Source organism: Bidens hawaiensis, unplaced genomic scaffold, assembly GCF_021521415.1.
Source record: "Bidens hawaiensis isolate Kalapana, Puna unplaced genomic scaffold, B.hawaiensis_p1.1 tig00035504_1, whole genome shotgun sequence".
Lineage (NCBI taxonomy): Eukaryota > Viridiplantae > Streptophyta > Magnoliopsida > Asterales > Asteraceae > Bidens > Bidens hawaiensis.
The window spans coordinates 124,753-145,609 of NW_027496177.1; the positions used below are offsets into that span (position 1 = coordinate 124,753).

Below are 20,857 nucleotides of genomic sequence, written 5' to 3' on the forward strand. Positions count from 1 at the left end.
CATGAACATCCCAAAACGTTAAAAATAAAAGGGGATTAAGTACGAGATTACTCACCTGTAAACGGTGCGTTGAAAGATAATGCAAGAATCCAATTTTTAAACAAGCACAAGTTAACCTATAAATAAGAGGTTATTGGTTTAACGATTGGTTTTTATGTCTTGAATATATGCAGTAAGTATCGATTTTTTGTTAGTTAAACAAATTAAAACAAAATATATATATTTATATTTACCGAGATTCTGGGCAGAACAGAAGAGAAGACGGAGGCAAAGAGAGGAGTGGCGTTGCTGAGGAACTACGGCAGAGAGCAAAGGGAGAGAGATTTGGGGAGTGTTTAAGTGTAGTGTGTGTAGTGTTAATAAACAAGAAATTAGCTTAATTTATAGGAAAACCCAAGGGAACACAATCCCTTGAAAGGGGAAAAGATCTTATCAAATCAAGCAAAAGATATTTAAAAAGCACAAGAAACCAAAAGCAAAAGATATCAAAAGATATGCCAGCAGCTGCAGGGGATGGGGAAAAGCTGACAGGTTACAGATCAAAGCATGGGAGGTGTCAGATAAAGCACTGTTCAAGACATGCAAAAGAAGATTTCAAAAGATTATGTCAGTCACTTTTTCTGTCAACCAATAGGATTGGTGCGCATGCTGCGCCGAAAGTGGCTTTTCGGACAGATGTCGGAACTGACCTACAGTGCTCATACAAAAGATAAGATATTTCAAAAGCAGACAGGCTGACATAAACTGAAGAAAAGACTTAAGGTCTAGCGCGAGAAGACTCGAGCGCGCGCGAGGGCGAAGGCAGACAGAGAACAATCCTTAGCGCGCCGCGGGAAGAACTACAATCCTTAGCGCGTCGCAGGAAGAACTAAAATTCTTAGCGCGCCGCGGGAAGAACTATATTCCTTAGCGCGCCGCGGGAAGAACTACAATCCTTAGCGCGTCGCGGGAAGAACTACAATTCTTAGCGCGCCGCGGGAAGAACTATAATCCTTCGCGCGCCGCGGGAAGAACTACCATTCTTAGCGCGCTGCGGGAACAGTTCGCCTCGCGTATCGCAGGAACAGTTGGTCTTCGCGCAGGCTTCCTTGTAAGGAGTCTGGCGCGTGGAGCTGCGCAGACATCCTTAGGCGGGAAGAACCAAAGGACAAGCAAAGAGTTAAGAGAAAAAGGGGTTCCAGGCTTAAGGGTTAAGCAGAGGGGCGGGACGGCGACAAGAGAGAAAAAGGGAGGCGGGACGGCGGAGAGAAGGAAGAAAGGGACGGGTCGGCGGAAAAGAAATTATTATTATTAGTAAGTAATATAAAAATATATATATATAATTTATTTAATGTTAAATTTACAAAGATTAATAATCAAATTTTAAATCATAAAAAGAATCGGATTCGAAAACGGGTACCTGGGTCGGGTCGGATTAGGCAGTTGTCACACAAACATCCAATGGCTTAACATTCATAAACACTCTCCACCAAACTTCACTTTGCCAATAATATGATCATAAAAAACCAGGTGAGCTTTTTTGTAATATTACTAAATTTGACCATTGGCAACAAAACATATTCGTCTGCATGAAATTGAAATGTTTCCACACAGCAGAAATTTAATCCTCGTAGCTTGTTAGGAGATGATGGAATCGTAAACGATATTGATGGGCCCTCGCTTCTGTATTCAATCCAATTCGGCATCTCATCCGACCAATAAAACGTGCTGAATATTCCTAATTCATAAAACATCATCTGCCAAATAAATACAACATTAGTAATCACCTTAAATTCATAGCACACGCACACACATTCACAGAACCAGAGACAAGTTATTAGTTGAAACCTGGGTTCGACACTCAGTTTGCGTTCCTTTAAATATGCGAGTTGTCGGACGCCTTTCTTTAATAAACTCTAAATTTGTCCAGCGCAAACTATGTAATACCTTTTCCTCAACATCTTCCATAGCTTGGATTTTCACCACACCATCAACTTCAAATGAACAAGGTAGTAACGCTTTCCGACAAAATCTTAAATTGAGTGGGGACATTTCTTGATCAAATTTAATTTTCTTTAGTGAGTGAGTGTAGATTGATAGTTTTCTTAGCGTGTGTGGAGGATGCTCGATTGATATAGCCATTTCACAATTATTCATACCAAGTATCCCAAGCCTAGGAAGGCTCCTCACGCAATCAGGCATTGAAACAATTGGATTACCATCTAAATACAACTCCTTCAACATGAATAAGCTACTGAAGTCCCTGGGAAAGGATTCGTTAGACAAGTTATTATTTGCAAGTGACAAAATTCTTAATGAGCTCGACAAAGAAAACGCTATGAGCTTCAAATCTCTTGGTGTAGTCCCAATTTCAGATACACAGGAATAGCAACCATCTAACAATAGTGTTTCAACCTTCTTTAAGTTGCCGATGGATGTTGGAACCTTTTTAAGCCTGTAGCAGTAACTCAAATCAATGTGGACAAGTTCAACACATTGATCAACTGATTCACACACCTCAATCAAGCTTATGCACTTTCTACCTATTAACCTCTCAAGTGCAGGGAGTTTCAAAAAACCACCGACATTACCAAGACGTTCACAAAAACTCAGATCAAGAATCTTCAATAATCCAAGCAACCGTTTGTCTTTTGACATGTCAAAATACTCAATATTACTATAGGACATGTCAAGAGCAACCAGATTCTCCATTAGCAAGTTTAAAGGTATAGACTTTAAAGAAGACCCATGCATACACAACCATCTTATTTCTTCTGGAAAATCCTCATAAGAACCTGAAGGGGTATGCACCCGCCTTAACATCGAGCGGGGCGGGTCAAACCCACAAGATATAAACAAGAGGCTTGAAATCAGGATGTCATGAAGACACAAAGCCAAAACCTATGCGCAAGCGCATGAAACATCTGCGCGTGGCGCATATCACATATGCACACAACACACACATTTAGTGTGAGAATAAAGAGAAGACCTTGCGCACCCCCGGGATAGGCGCATAAAGGCCGCGCGTAAGCGACACACAACAAATGAGACAATAGTCTAATCCAAATCAGGATAAGGACAACCATGATTGTACTCATCAGACAACCTTCCAGAAGGTATCTTTTAAGGAATAAAGAATGTGCTGATGTTGACAGCTGCCAATGAAGGGTGGACAACTCAGCAAAGCCCATGTGCCACCGCGTGATGGCACATGGGTCAGGTGAAATACCTTGGTCAGAGAATAATCAATGAAAAAGCACCAGGTGTCCTAAGTACACGTGGCGTGAAACAATAGGAGGAGGCCAAAAAGGCCCTAATTGGGTCTGAGCCCAATCATTGGAAACCCTAATACTATAAATACCACACCACCTCCACAGTTGGAGGCAGGCAAGAAAATATATTCTAAGTCCTTTACTCATTTTCACATTCTGATTATCCTCTCCTACAATATCTGATTCTCACACCGGAGGGTTACCCCAAAAAAGACCCCTCTGTCCCTTTCTGAGGGGTAAGCTCACGGTGCTGTTCGTTTTGTAGGTGGAAGAACTCATATCTCGGAAAACCATCGGTGATATAGCACACTCGTACCCGAGGAACGTTGATCGTATACAAGTAAGTCGATACACGCTTCTTCATTGGCGCCATCCGTGGGACCGGCAACGAGCCACGTCTTGATTTTCGTCTCGGTTCTCAGATCTATCCATGAAATATTCCAGATCTAGGATTTTTTCCTCTCTAGAAAAATCCAGATCTTGAAGTATAAAAAAAAATAAAAATAAAAATATATTAAAACTACCTGATTCGGACGGTCAAGCCTCCGGATCTATGATGGTTTTAGATCTTCTCTACTCCAAGCTTCAGATCTGTTTTACACGATTACAAATCGAGAATTACAGATCTGGGTTATAGATCTGAGTTTTTTGTGTAATGGAGACCAGATCTGATTCAGATTTCTTCATACGCGAGTTTGTTTGAGCAATAATCACGTTTCAGATCTACATTTTTGAAAAAACCCACTGAACTTTGAGTGGTAAATATTCTCGGAGCTAGAAAAGAGGTGTCACCATCAGTATGAAGATATTTTAAAAGGAAGGGTACAACTCGCATAACACATAGTAAAACATGCCTATGCTTTGTATCCTATTAAGGGGACAACCTCTGAACCCTTCATACTTTTTCTGCATCGTGACTCCGGAGAACTTTCCCTAAGTCGTACACATGAAACCAACAACGGCGGAATGCTCCGATGCCTTGCATGCGCGACCCCGCGGATCAACGACCCGCCATCATGCATGGGCGCCGCCTCGGATGATGTATTCCGCCGCCATGCACAGGCGCCTGGTGGAACAACTCCACCGCCATGCATACGCGATCTTGGGTCACCATTCCGCCGCCATGCACGCGCGCCCGCGGATCCTCACTCCGCAGCCATGCATGCGCCCCCGCGGAAACCACCATGTGAGTTCGAAAGACGACTCCATGCTTTTGGTTTTACGTAGAAGACTCCAACGCCATGCATGTGCACACAACCCTCTACCATGCTTGTGCGCAACTCGCCGCCATGCATGCGCGCTCAACTCTTCGCCATGCATGCGCACTCAACTCTCCGCCATGCATGTGCGCTCAACTTTCAGCCGCTATACATGCGCGCCCGCGGATCACCACTCCGCCGCCATGCATACCGACCTTGGATCACCACTCCCCCGCCATGCACGCGCACTACCAAGGATCAAGATTCCGATGCCATGCATACGCGCCATCGGAGATCAAGTCTCCGCTTCCATGCATGCACACCGTTAAGGATCACCCACCACCTCCGCCGAGGAGCCGCGCCTCTAACTTGTTAGATCCACGGAGTCCGCTTGTCTGCACCGCGCTTGATAAAAAGCAAATTTTACAAAGTATAAAATGTCCATGAAAGTTTATACACGTGCGAAGGAAAAACCCGTTTATAACCGCAATCCGGGTATCAACACCTGCGGGTTGGCAACGCCACCCACGGATCATAGCCGCGATCCGCGTATCAACACCTGCGGGTTGGCAATGCCATCAACACCTGCGGGAAAGAAGTTAACCTCGGACTTCGGCAGGTTAAGTTATTGATGGCGTGTTAATCACTCATGGCGGGACCCCCTCGTTTCGCATGCAAGCTCTGATAGATCAACACAATATTCACCAACAATCACGGTAATCCAAAGCATCTGGTGGACCGCCTCGGGCTCCCGCGAGCTACGTTCAAAACTTCCGGCGAATGAATTCCACCACTATGGCTTCCGCAGACCACATGAAAGCTCCGAGTAAAACTAGGGCGGGTCGATTCCGCCTCCCGCAAGCATTATGCGTGCTCCATACTCCCTCTAGTAGACCAACTCCACCACCAATCACATGTGAGTAGACGTGCTAAAAGTCGTCCGTGGCAGGTCATATACGCGGACTGCAAGACGTGACAGCCGCTCCCGCGGGTGACATAAGCGCTCAGATATTCCAGCCCCGACACAGTGCCACCATGAAACACTAACGGCGTGTCATCTGGGCACTCACGAGGATCAACTAGCAACCATAAAGAGCCGCATGCGCACTCCCACAAGTTAACTTCAGCCATCATGGATGTATCGCGGGTCATTTCTGGCTCCCGCAGATCACGAGAGAGTTCCATAGCGGGTTGATTCGCGCCATTCCGAGTCCGTAAACAACTTTTGCGGGTTACTACCGGGGCTCGTCACGCTTCCGTATGGATGAAATTCACTCTACCACCATCATCGGGGACTGAAGAAGCGATCTGGATGTCTTTCGTATGATGAATGAAGGTGTTTTCTTGATGTATGAGTATATAGGATTTGCATGAAATGGCACAAAAAGTGCTTATATTAATGCAAAATATATGGCTACGCGCCAAACTTAAAGGTTGGGAATCCTAATAAACCCGCTCGGCTATGCGTCGAATATTAGGTTGGGCACACCTCATAATTCGCCTAAGGATGGAAGACATCCGAATATATAGGTTGGGAATCCTAATAAACCCGCTCGGCTACGCGCCGAATATTAGGTTGGGCACACCTCATAATTCGCCTAAGGATGGAAGACATCCGAATATATAGGTTGGGAATCCTTATAAACCCATACGGCCATGCGCCAAACTTAAAGGTTGGGAATCCTCATAAACCCATAAGGCCACGCGCCAAACATAAAGGTCGGGAGCCTAATAATATCCCACATGGCCACGGGCCAAACATAAAGGTCGGGAGCCTAATAATATCCCACATGGCCACGCGCCAAACATAAAGGTCGGGAGCCTAATAATATCCCAAACGGCCACGCGCCAACGTAGGTTGGGCACACCTCATAATTGGCCTGAGGATGGGAACCTTGTAATACATCCACTTTTAGTTGATATGTTTTTGCAGGTTCGGCTACGAGTCGCACAAGCACCTATGACATTATTATTATTATCTGGCCGTTTGTGCCTCCATTATTATTTTGAAGACAAGCCGGGATAGTCATCCTGCGTAGAAGAGGCCCTTGTGGGCCAGTCATTATCATCATATTATAGCTCATAAGCCGCAACTCGCGCATGCTTCATTATTTTATAGCTCGCCCCGCGCCACTATTATTATGATGCGTGCTATATCTTATTCATGCCAGTGCACCATTATTATCATAAGGATCACAACATGTCACCATCATGGAGAAAACCTCTCAAAACTCAAAGACAATAAAGACAAGGCCGAAGAAAGGGGAAAAAACCGCCTCATATCCTAACGCACCTTATGAAGTCCAGCGCTCCACCTAAACTCTTGCACGCATAGGAGCAAAACTGGACTTGGGGGGCTTGTAGGGGTATGGTACTAAACCCGGCTTACGACCTTAATTTATTATGTTTGGCTTATTTTATTATATGGACTAATACAATATTATTGGGCTGAGGGGGTTTTGTGGAGGTAACCCTAACTGGGCTAGGCCCATTAGGGTACCATGATGGTGGCCATGAGGCTCCCTATATAAGGAGGTCTCCACCTCCTTATTAAGGGCGGTTCTCAATAAGAGCCACCACCATAACCATTCTTGTGTCTGTAAATAAGAGATCCTCGAGATTTCTTAGCAGTCACCTCCACACCCCCAAAAACCATTGCAGATCTGAGCGGAGGAGAGCGAGATTTGGTTACATCATCCCGTAGAAGACGATCCGAGATTTGGTTAGATCTCAAGCTACCGGAGAAGAAGATCGAGTCGTGGTTCGTTCATCTCGAAGACCGGGGAACATCGTCATGGATCAGGTCACACCATTTCATGTTTCTTCAGAACCATTCATTTGCACATGATTGAGCTGTAGTAGCATTAGATTATCCATCTTACTCAATGACTTTGTTTTCACCTCAAACGATCCACGTAACTTCCTTTTGTCAACCATCCTCATGTCAAGGGCAAGGCATAAAATATCTTCCGTACCCTACGTACCAACAATGGGAGTGCAAACAAAGTTATATATAAAGTTTATATACATATTGACAATAAAAATATTTAGAAGGAAAGATATGTACAAAAAAATATACATGGCCTCTTACTTTTTCTTGTTTCAACACCATAATCGACTACGCCTCCATGGTTTCTTAAGAGATTCTTGACGCACTAAATCTCTTCCCATCTCTTGAATCAATGAATGCATAATCAAGTAATTCTTATTCACGTCGACACTAAGAAGGCATCTGTCAATGAGATTCATGATTCCAGATCGTGTCTCTATATCACATGCATTTAATATTGTTTCAGTAAAATATGTATCTTCTCCAACAAAGAAACAAGCAATATGCTTAAACAATTCCATTTCATTAGATGACAAAGAGTCAAAGCTCATTTGAAAAACCTTTTTTATACTGGAATGGGGTTCTTTATTTAACCCTTTTAAGCACTCTTCCAAGAATGCTACATCTCGCTTTTGCAATAACTTGCCCAAAACAAGCACTCTTCTCCAACAAAGAAACAAGCAATATGCTTAAACAATTATGATTTTGCTTCCCGAATGTAAACCTTTGTTTCCAAGTAAAGCATCCAGCTGGTCAAGACTACCAATATCATCAAGCACTATAAACACCTTTGTGTTGTTAATCCTGTATTAAACCTGTAACAATAAAACAGAAATAATAAACGTGAAAGATTGAACCGGGCTTGTGTTTGACACAATTCCCTTCAACAGATTCGCGGTCTGTTCCCAGGGTACACCGGTTCGTAACAGCCGCAGTGTGCTGCCGGACTTGACGACTTGCCTTAAACGAAATCAAGAATAATGCTGCAGATAGAAGATAGAGCTGAGTGTTTTCGGTGTGTCCTAAACTTCTGCATATGATCCGGTTTTATAACCACAAGATCGTAACAACTCAATAATGACCCATTAAAGTGCAATAATGGTCATTAGTGCAGAATATGTAACTGATCAATCATTAACAAAATTATAATGACTATTTACAGTAACCGAATAATTATTAATGATCATTAACAACCATTGACCAGCTGTTATGATTTGAAAATCTCAAAATAAATGCAAAAAATCGCCTCACGCGGGCTCGGGTTTTCGGAGCGGCATTCGTGCGGGTACGCACGAGTTCGATAGATTTTAGTCTGGAAACCCAAATTTGCACCCCCCCCCCACCCCTGCGCGCGGGTAGGAGTTGTAGTAAAACACATCACAAATTTTCAAATGTGTAGTGAGAATGGCACCTTATAAACCATTGTCAATTTTGTTCCCCAACCGATGTGGGACAAAGTTTCACCACTTCAATTTTTTGAGACATTCATTCACACTCACTTTGCTTAATCTTCCAACAATCCCCCACATGAATGGAGGTCGAAAAACCAACATTATTTCGATTAAATTTCAGCAGTTGAATCTTGCATACAATAGGTAGATGTTATTCTTTGAACCTTTGCTTATGAAGCGCATTTAGCCCACTGACTCTGAGTAGACAGCGATGTCTTTGAACTCATCTGTCGTTTGTGTAGACGACAATACACTTCACACAAGACTCTCCCTGACAAGTTCAAGTCCTCATAGTTATGTTAGTTATGGTCATGAACATGAGCCTGGTTCTGCGAAAGCCATTAAGTATTGTGCCCCAACAATACCCTTCGCAGCGACCCCACTTCTCTCTCACATAAGTGATTCACCATGTATGGTTACCTAATTCATATCATTAAAAGCCACAGGCTTAGCCTCACTCTTGTCACTTTTACGAATGGACTAGGAAGTTTACCGACCATGCAGTAAACTACCTTTTAAATACGTAGGGTTATCCCCCCCACAGTGACCTCATTAATTCATACAATTAGGTTTTCCTATTGAACTCAATTCTTGGGATCTACAATCTGTTGAGTTAGGTTTCCTTCGTATGAACCTTTAATTTTTCAAGGGCTTTAGTCCCATTCCCATGGACGACTTCTGAACTAACTCTCTACTTAGGCCTTTTGTTAACGGATCCGCAATATTATCCTTTGATTTAACGTAGTCAACAGTGATAATTCCTGTAGAGATTAGTTGTCGTACCATATTATGTCTACGTCTAATATGTCTGTTCTTACCATTATACATTGTGCTATGAGCTCTGCCAATTGCCGATTGGCTATCACAATGTATACAAATGGCCAATGCCGGCTTCGGCCATCTTGGTATATCCTCGACAAATTGACGTAACCATTCTGCCTCCTCGCCCGCCTTATCTAGGGCAATGAATTCTGATTCCATCGTGGATCTAGCTATAACCGTTTGTTTAGACGATTTCCATGATATAGCAGCACCTCCAAGTGTGAAGACATACCCACTTGTTGCTCTGGAATCATTCGTGTCAGATATCCAATTTGCATCATAGTGTCCTTCGATAACTGCCGGATATCTGTTATAATGCAACCCGTATTCCCGAGTGTATCTTAGGTACTGAAGCAGCCGAATCATACAGTTCCAATGAATTGAACTTGGGTTGCTCGATTATCTGCTTAGCTTGCTCACAGCATATGCTAAGTCTGGTCTAGTACAACTCATAAGGTACATTAAGCTACCGATAATTCTTGAGTATTCCAACTGGTTAACTGGTTCACCTCTATTCTTAGCTAGATGTTGACTCGTGTCAATGGGAGTTCTAGCTACATTAAAGTCATTAGCATTAAACTTCTCAAGAATTTTATTCACGTAATGGGCTTGACTTAAAATAAGTCCATTTTGGGTTCGTGTGATTTTAACTCCCAAAATCACATCCCCAAAATCCATGTCTTTCATGTCAAATCTTGCCTTTAACATGTTCTTTGTGGACGTTATGATTTTGTTATCACTTCCAGCAATGAGCATATCATCTACGTATAGACACAGAATGACATATCCATCTGATGTGTCCTTCACATATACACATTTGTCACATTCATTGATTTTAAACCCGGCATCAAGCATGACATGATCAAACTTTTGGTGCCATTGTTTTGGAGCTTGTTTCAATCCATACAGGGATTTATAAGTTTGCAAACTTTCTTTTCTTGCCCAATGGCTATGAAGCCTTCAGGTTGTTCCATGTAAATCTTTTCCTCCAGATTTCCATTCAAGAAAGTTGTTTTCACATCCATTTGGTGAACTTCCAAATTTCTAATGGCGGCGATGGCAAGGACTAACCTAATGGAGGTTATCGCGTAACTGGCGAATATGTATCAAAGTAATCTAAACCTTCTCTTTGTTTATATCCTTTGATCACCAACCTTGCCTTGTACTTGTCGATGGTGCCATCTGGTTTCATCTTTTTCTTGAAGATTCATCGATATCCTAGTGGTTTACATCCTTGAGGAAGATCCACTAGTTCCCAAGTATGATTTTGTAAAATAGAATCTATCTCACCTTTGATGGCCTCCCTCCACTGAGGTCCTTCTGAGGAACTCACCGCTTGTTGGTACGTTTGGGGTTCTTCTTCTACCATGTAGGTAAGGAAGTCAGAGCCGAAGGATTTTTCAGTCCCTTTGCCGTCTACTCTTCCTAATTTCGACTTCCTCTATCTCAGATTGTTCTCAAGGGTCATCTCTTGCACCCTCGTTTTCTAGAACAATTTCCTCAACCAATCTAGAATAACTCGGTTTTCCTTTATCCAAGCATGGGAACATATGTTCAAACCATGATGCATCCTTGGATTCTAGTATGGTGCCTTTTCTTATTCCAGGGTTCTTGGAATCATGCACAAGAAAACGAAATGCATCACCAGAACGAGTATATCCTATAAATATACAATCCACTGTTTTGGGTCCTATTAGTAGCCGTTTCGGTGGTGTTACTACTACCTTGGCTAGGCACCCCCATACTCGCAAGTATTTATATGATGGTTTATTTCCCATCCATACTTTGTATGGAGTTACATCTTTCTTCTTATTGGGTATCATGTTTAAGACATAATTCGAGATAAGATTGCTTCCCCCCACATGTCTTGGCTTACACCAGAACTTATCATCATGGCATTCATTATTTCTTTCAAAGTGCGGTTCTTACGTTCCGCCATGCCATTTGATTGAGGGGAGTAAGGAGGTGTGAGTTCATGTAAGATTCCATCTCTTTCACACACATCAACAAAAGGTGAAACATATTCACCTCCTCGGTCACTCCTTACTCTTTTGATTTTCCGATTTAGTTGATTCTCAACTTCGGCCTTGAACAAGATAAACTTATCAATAGCCTCATCCTTACTATTAAGTAAGTACACATAGCAATACCTTAAACTATCATCAATAAACGTGATGAAGTACTTACTCCCACCACGAGTAGGAATTGCTTTTAGATCGCATATATCGGTGTGGATCATATCGAGGGGTTCGGTGAATCGTTCAATCTTTTTAAATGACGATCTTGTTTGTTTTGCTTCGACACAAGTTTCACATTTATTATTTGAGTCAATATCTAATGTTGGTATATAATTAAGTTTAATCATACGTCGAATGAAATTAAAGTTAACATGACCTAGTCTACCATGCCAAACATTAGAAGACTCAAGCAAGTAAGCAGAACTTGTAGTGTTCTCATTCATTCCATTAAACACGGTTACATTTAGTTTAAACATACCATTAAGGGCATAGCCCTTACCAACATACACACCATTCTTGGTCAACACGACCTTATCCGACTCAATAACCATTTTGAAACCAAACTTGTTCAACTGCCACCCCGATACAAGGTTCTTACGAATTTCAGGAACATACAACACATTGGACAAAGTAAGTTCCTTTCCCGAAGTCATCTTCAAGATCACATTCCCCTCGCCTTTGACTTCGGACGTGGCGGAGTTTCCCATGAAAACCTTCTCTCCATTGGTCACCTCTTTGAAAGTGCTAAAGAGGCTTTTGTCAAAACACACATGACGGGTATCCCCCGTATCAACCCACAAATCCTTGTTATCTTGCCCAACCCAGTTGACTTCGGTGACCATAATCGAGAGGTCCGTGACCATAGCAACAAGGTTTTTAACCTCACGAACCATATTCACTTGTCGAGCATTTTCATTCTTTGGAAGCTTGCATTCATTAGCCCTATGGCCTTGCTTTCCACAATTATAACACGTTCCTTGGAACTTCTTCTTCTTCCCAATTCTCCCCTTAAGACCAAGGTTGGAGCCTTTCCCATGAAATTTCTTTCCACCATTTTTATTACCCTTTGAAGATTGACCATGTTCAACAACATTGGCCTTTGCCATTCCAGGACCATCAATCCTTTTTAGAGCAATTTTGTTATCTTCTTCAATACGAAGATGAACGACAAGATCTTCAAGGGTCATCTCCTTTCGCTTATGCTTGAGATAGTTCTTGAAATCAACCCAACTTGGTGGTAGTTTTTCAATCATAGCCGCAACTTGGAATGTCTCGCTAAGCGACATTCCTTCCGCATGAACATCATGAAGAATAACTTGCAACTCTTGGACTTGGCTCATGACAGTTTTTGAGTCTATCATTTTAAAGTCCAAAAACTTAGCCACCATGAATTTCTTAGCACCGGCATCTTCGGTTTTGTATTTGCTGTCCAACGACTCCCATAAGTCTTTGGCAGTCTTGGCCTTGCAATACACATTGTACAGCACATCCACCATACCATTCAGGATATAATTCCGGCACAAGAAATCCGAATGATTCCAAGCCTGAACCGCGCTCACCGAATGAGCATCCATTTCCCCTTCATCAACATGGGGAACGGTTTCAGTCAAGAACCTCGCAAGGCTCAATGTGGTCAGATAAAAGAACATCTTTTGCTGCCACTGTTTGAAATTCACACCGGTGAATTTTTCCAGTTTCTCAGCATGAGACACGACTGCATTAGGCAGTGGCGCAACCACGTTTGCTGTGACAGCAACCGCGGAAGTGACGATGGCGGAGACGACAGTGTTCATGGACTGGGACATTCTGAAACGAAATCAACAGGAATAATTAGTAATATGTTTAAGTTTGTTGTTAATCCTGTATTAAACCTGTAACAATAAAGCATAAATAATAAACGTGAAAGATTGAACCGGGCTTGTGTTTGACACAATTCCCTTCAACAGATTCGCGGTCTGTTCCCAGGGTACACCGGTTCGTAACAGCCGCAGTGTGCTGCCGGACTTGACGACTTGCCTTAAACGAAATCAAGAATAATGTTGCAGATAGAAGATAGAGCTGAGTGTTTTCGATGTGTCCTAAACTTCTGCATATGATCCGGTTTTATAACCACAAGATCGTACCAACTCAATAATGACCCATTAAAGTGCAATAATGGTCATTAGTGCAGAATATGTAACTGATCAATCATTAACAAAATTATAATGACTATTTACAGTAACCGAATAATTATTAATGATCATTAACAACCATTGACCAGCTGTTATGATTTGAAAATCTCAAAATAAATGCAAAAAATCGCCTCACGCGGGCTCGGGTTTTCGGAGTGGCATTCGTGCGGGTACGCACGAGTTCGATAGATTTTAGTCTGGAAACCCAAATTTGCACCCCCCCCCCTCCCTGCGCGCGGGTAGAAGTTGTAGTAAAACACATCACAAATTTTCAAATGTGTAGTGAGAATGGCACCTTATAAACCATTGTCAATTTTGTTCCCCAACCGATGTGGGACAAAGTTTCACCACCTCAATTTTTTGAGACATTCATTCACACTCACTTTGCTTAATCTTCCAACACTTTGTAGAGACTTCATTAGCTTGTGATGAGAATCTTTTCGAAATGACTCCATGAAGTTGCTTTTGTAAATCAGTCAATCCATCAAATCGTTCATTACATCTTGCATTGATACCTTCAATAAAGCTGCTTTTGTTACCAGAGTGTAAGCAGAAAACATATTTAGCCAATGATGTCTTCCCAATCCCACCCATGCCTATGATAGTGAGAATGTCAACATTGTGACAAGATCCATTGGTCAGCCATGAATCGGTAGATTCAATATAACGATTCATCCCGATCAGGCATGGCCATGTATTACTTAAAGGTACACCTAACCTACGACGGATGTCGGTAATAACTTCTTTAATAATCTCAGCTCTTTCCTGGAATTCGAATTCATAAACATTCAATCTAAAGATAGTTGTGTAATAAAATTGTAAAAAGATTGGGATTTACATTTACTTTCCCTTTGAATCTTTTCCTTTTAAATCAGCGACCTCGATGAGTGCCTTCTTCCATAACTCTATCTTTCGAGCCAACTGACTTCTCTTGTCTGCATTTGTTTCATCCTCCATCCTCTGTTCATGCTTGGCCATTGCTTCCCCGAAGCTATCTTGTTGCTTCCTGACATCACTAGGCTCCACATGATAGAAGGTGGGGATCACGATTTGGTTAAACTTCCTCTTCTGTTCAAGGATTAATGTCAATCCATCCAAGCACCATGTGGAAGAAGCATAATTCTTGGACAAGACTATTATAGAAGCCTTAGATGATTCGATCGCACTCTCCAGTTCTGGTTTTAATGGCTCTCCGGTTTCAATCTCTTCGTCGTTCAAAAAGGTGGTGATATCGGCATCCAGAAGGGCGTTGTAGAGGTGATCAGTGAAATTATTACGAGTGTCAATGCCTCTGAAACTTAAAAAAAACTTCATATCTATGATTATGACCGTGATTCGATGAAGATCCCGGTAAAAGTTCAGTGAGAACAACCATTTGAATTAAGCTATGAATGCAAAGAAGAAGAAGAAGAAGAAGACAGGATCCTGTAATCGATCCGATATCTAAGTCAAACCCACTATTGATAGAGTGGACCGAGTGGTTGTTTCAGGTCCCTAACACTCTATTCTTGAGTTTTTTATTTAAGGGTTTAGAAAAGAAAAGAAAAGATAAGAAAATTTTTCTTTTTTCATTCTTGAGTTTTTTCATTAAAAGAAAAGAAAGAGAATGAAAAGAAAAGTTAGGGTTTTTTTCCTCCAAAACTTTCCAGCCAAATATGGCCTGATTCGGAAGGAAAGTTTATAGCCATGTATAATATTACTAATTTGCCCTATTTTTTCCTTCCTATTTAACTCAATAATAAGGACATGATTGTAAAGTTACAATTTTTTTCCTATATTTTCCTTCCTATCTAACTCAATAATGTAATTAACACTTTCTTTTCTATTCTTTTATTTTAACTCGAGAATGTCTTTTAAATATATAATTTCTTTTCCTTTCTTCCCCTATCCAATCTTATCATTTCTTTTCCTTGTATTTTAAACCCGATAATACAGTGTAAGTGATGCTATATAAATAATATTTCTATTCTTACAATTAGAATTCGTCTCTACATTTACGTACACATGGCCACGTGTAAGTCACATCCGATACATATATATTTTTAAAAGTCAACAAACAAAGAATGCTTAGATAACATGCATGGGTGATCTAATGGTAAAAGGCTACCGTCAGTTGGCTTAATTTATTCGTACGGAACCCTTAAGCGCCTTCAAGTTATCTTCAGTTTCAGAAAAAACTCACCCGCTTGAAAGCTCACTGATAGTAAAACGCAGACGCCCTCATGATGGAGGAGTTGCATTGCACATTGCCCCATTATAAGGTTATATAGAATTTGCAAGTGCTATCTAGAGAAGTCTGTAGTTTTACATTCTACAGAATAAATTGAAGTTTTTAAAATGTGAATAATATACACATTAGTCATTTTCTTGAGGATTTAATTTCATCTGAACCTCAGCAAATATTATGAAGTATAGCATCACTGTCTACATGAGATTTGTCAATAAGTTATTTAAAAAATTATTTGATGTAAAATATTCAGGGATATCTACAACATACAAAACAAAAAGAGTGGGCTTAATTTGTGTCTAAAATCCATTAATAAACAAAAAACCCACATGAAATAACTAATTGAACCCCAACAATAAGCATGTTTCAATATTAAGCAAGAATGCATATAAATTAAACTCTAAATCTCCCCATTAATCTTTCATTCGTCCTGTCCCGTTTAAATACACAACAGGATCGATCACAGAATTCATAAACAAATAAATTCACACATTCACTTCTTTGAAATCACAACATTGAAACTAACATTATAACCGAAAAAGGTTTAGCATCACTTAGAATCTCTGAATACGCCAATGAGACATCATGATCTGTTGGAAAATTTTGTGTAAATAAAATATTTTTTAATTGTGAATTCTTTTATTTTATATGATTAGTTGAAACTCCTTTGATTTAGTCAAGACCATTCAACATATCATTAAGTTTTGGTCAAAACTTAAATGCATTGGTTAATTTTGATTGGGGTGTTTCACTTTTTCTTTAATTATGGTTGAATGGTTTCAACTCTCTACTAGTATAAATACCAAGGGAGATCCTTGGTTGTAGACACACAAAAAACACCAAAATAACAAATTCATCATTTTCTTTAAGGTACTATTCAGGTGCTAGAGCCCTTCCCGACAGTACATACTGCTTAGGCCGTTGTACCCTGGGAAACAAAACGGGGAGAGACCCGGAATTTGTTTTAAGGTCCCCGTGAAAACACGATCCTCGGCCACAAAGACCACGACACCATTTTTCTTCTACACCTTTCTTGCATTATTTTATTTCAATTGTATTGTAATTTTGATTTTTTTCGGTGTAATTCGTATTGTAATTTACTTGCTTTCCAAGATAGGTTTGATTCCTTGTATTGTAATCATTTTATTAAATTGTTTTATTTTTATACGCGAACGGTTTCCTACAATCTTAAAACAAATTTTTTAAAAATCACCGTTCGTGTATTCAAAACATTCTTGTATGACTCAAACTAGTTTTGTTTCACGCAGTCGTGTTTTTAAAAAACATTTTTTTTTGTTTCTATTCAAATGAGCGACTTTGTAGAAACGGAAACCAGTTACAATTCGGATTTTTTAACGCTAAACTCTTGGAAAAACCCATTGTTTGGTCCCTTCAAAGTTGGACTTAGAACACCTTCGGTGGGTTAATTCGAGAGTTCGGATTAAAAAGTTTTGCGTAACTTTAATTTTGTGGGAGCGACCACTATTAATATTTCCGAAAAACTAGCTTAGCATAGTTTATTTTTCAGAAAAAAATGACATCATCGTAATCGAGTAACGTTATTTTAAGAATCTGAGGATCTTGAATTCTTAGAACAATCTATTATTTTAAAGTAACAACAATATGAGGATCTTCGATTATCGTAATGGTTAAAAATATATGTCTATTTGAAAAACTTTCGTTATAATTTTTCAAACAAATCATGTATGCATAAAAATGAGTCAGATTAACTATTGGAGAACAATATAGAATTCGAAAATGACTGTTTTGATTAAACACATTCGAGTTTATGGTTTTGGTTATGTTTCGTTAAGTCGAATCATATATAAAAATATATAAATGTTTCATAATGTATTTTGAATCACTTAATTTTTTTTTAATGAGTATGTTAGAAAAAGGTATTTTTTGAAAAACCCATATAATAAACATTTGTCAACGTTTTATCTTTCTAACAAGCGTGTTAGAAATTATTATTTGCTAAATAATATTGGTTTCAAATGTTTTGGAACATGTATTTTCTAATGTGCGTCTTAGAAAAGATATTTTCTAAACCATAAAACGTTTGCGTACGTTTTGTTTTAACAACCATTTAGAAAATATCATTATTGTTAAATAATAAAGGCTTATACACTTTTACTCTCTAATGAGCGTGTTAAAAATTGTGTATTTTCTTAACCCACATTGGTTAAAATGTTTTGTAAACGTTTGACATTCTAACATGCACATTGGAAACAGGTTAATGTTATAAAATAAATGAATGTTTTGTGTAAACGTAACGGTTTTAACATGAGTGTTAAATACGTATTATTTTATAAATCGAAGCCTTAAAATATTTATCTAAATATTTAACTTTTCTAACGAGCGTGTTAGAAACGGTTTATTATAAACTAAAGTTTTAAAACGTTGATATCTAAATGTTAATTTTCTAATGAGCATATTAGAAATGGTTAATTTATATTAACCAAAGTTTAGAAATGTTTTATCTAAGCGTTTAATTTTCTAACGAGCGAGTTATAAGTGGTTTATTTTATAAATCACTTATAACGAGCATGTTAGAAACAGTTTATTTTATAAACCAAAGGCCTTGAAAATCATTTTGTCTAAGCATTTATGTTCTCTAACGAGCGTGTTAGAAACAATTATATTTGTATAAGAAATCGGTTAATATTCTAACGAGCATGTTAGAAGGGTTCGATTTTGTAAAACCAAAATTATAAAAATGTTTTGTACAAACATTTATTTTATTTTTAATGAGCGTGTTAGAAATGATTAAAGGCTTCAATACGTTTTGTTTAAAGCGTTTAAGTTTCTAACTAGCGTGTTAGACACGGTTTATTGTATAAACCAAAGGGTTTTAAAAAATGGTTTTGTCAAATCGGTTAAATATTCTAACAAGCAGGTTAGAAGTTGCATAAATATTATAACGAGCGCGTTACATAATAATTTTTATTAACCCAAAGGCGTTAGAACGGTTTTAAACAACTTGATGTTGTTGTGAACAAATTAATTTGTTCAAATGTAACTACGTGCGTGTAGTTAATAGTTGTTCAATGTGGGAGTACCACTGAGGGAGAACCTCAAATGAGTGATGTTGTGATTGCATAGAGCTCTTGTGCAGGGAAACCTAATTGCATCACTTGAAGACATCATGGGAATGATTTCGGAGATGTATGAAATAATGTGAACATTTGGTGTTGGTAGATAGTTCGCATTGTTTGAAGCATATATTCTGTTATGAAAAATGATTTAAAATTAAGAACTATCTTCTTGCTAAGAGAAGCAAGATACTTATTGATGGTCGTTGGACATCAATAAGAAAATGTAGAACTGGGTTATCTACATTAAGTATCCTAATTTTTAGAGTTAATTCATATGTTCCCAAACGTCTCAAAAGGTATAATATTTTCTAGTAAGCTTACTAGAGATGGATACTCGTTGAGCTATAGCAGTTTATTGATTTACTTTCAAATATTTTTTGGGTTCAATATCTTCGGATAACCCATACATAGAAATTAATCAAATGTTTATAGTATAACGAATATTGAAAGAAGATATTTGCACAAAGACAATTTGTGAGTTGTCACCATGATTAAATGTCAAGGATGAGACATCACACACCATGTGATGAGTGTATTAACATGGCTACAAGATATGTTGAGAGTATCAACATTGTGAAGATTCACATTTGTGAATTATAACATATGAAAGAAATATATGTTATTATTGTAAATGACTTTAATAAACCGTGTGTGATTTATTATAGGAACTTACAATAACGATGGATTTGTAGTTGCGTCTACCACCATCAATGTTGTTTAAACTATGTGGAGGATTTATCCTTCATTTTGGGAGAGTATCACAATACATGGTTTCAACGAAACAAACAACGGAAATGTATACATCACTTTAGACACATGCAATTGTCTTGTTTGATAGTCAATATACTTGACTATATTTCAAACTTTAGTGATCTTATACGGGTAACATTCATTATGTTGAATGTGTTCACCAAACTAACTCGTTTTAAGACTAATGTTTGAAGTTCTTATGAGTAAATGGTAAAGCTTATGGAGAACAAAAGTATATATCTTAATTTGACTAATGAAGTTAAGTATGTTTGCGTAACGTACTTTAACTTTTGAGACTTTGCTAATACCAAGGTGTTAGGATGATGAATAAAGTCTCATTAATTTATCTAAACCAAGATATGAATGTTGTCAAGAGATAGTGCGGTATCTCTTGAGGCTGTGAAGAATCAAAATGATGCATCTTCTGTTCACATACTAAAGTATTGTAGTCTAAAGCATGCTAGACTAGTAATTGTTAATTTATATGCTCCGCTGAGATTAAATTAACTTAGAAAGCATTCATAATATGGGTACACACAAGAAGGAATTCTTATATGGGCTAAACCATAAGTATAACTTCATTAAGTCAAAACGGATAACTAGATCATGAGAAGAACTCATACGCTAGAAAATGTGGCAAGCTCACTGATATAAGGCTTAATATATATAAATCCCTTGTATATTTTATTAGCTATGTTTGGTTTTCATTAAGATTTGTATACTACTAACTTATTTGAATAAATGTAGATCTCGGGATTTGTTCGTGGCTAAAGAGGGTGAAAAACGAGCTAAACCGGCGAACTAGAGCATCAGGAAACGAACCGGACCAAACCAGGAGTGACCAGACTGGACCAGAGGACCCCCCTCCCTTGTCCGGAGCGCCGCGCGACGTGGAGGATCAAGCCTGCCGCGCGACGCGGCAGTGGTCTTCCAGATGTTTCCAGCTTTTTGTTAACCGACTTTCCTATTTTTGGACACCTGTTGCCTATTTAAAGACCCCTAAACTCACCCTTAAACATCCCCTGAAGTTCCAGACGAAT

At 39.2% G+C, this 20,857-nt stretch overlaps 1 protein-coding gene across 1 annotated transcript; it reads right to left on the minus strand.

The window, feature by feature from the left end:
* Positions 1-1,437: 1,437 nt before the first annotated feature.
* LOC143587432 (disease resistance protein RML1A-like) lies at positions 1,438-2,691 on the minus strand. The gene is made up of 2 exons (XM_077068729.1): positions 1,828-2,691; positions 1,438-1,736 (listed from the first exon to the last, which is right to left on the minus strand). The coding sequence occupies exons 1-2, from the start codon at positions 2,689-2,691 to the stop codon at positions 1,476-1,478; spliced, it is 1,125 nt and encodes a 374-aa protein (XP_076924844.1). The 3' UTR covers positions 1,438-1,475.
* Between the last annotated feature and the right edge of the window lie 18,166 nt (positions 2,692-20,857).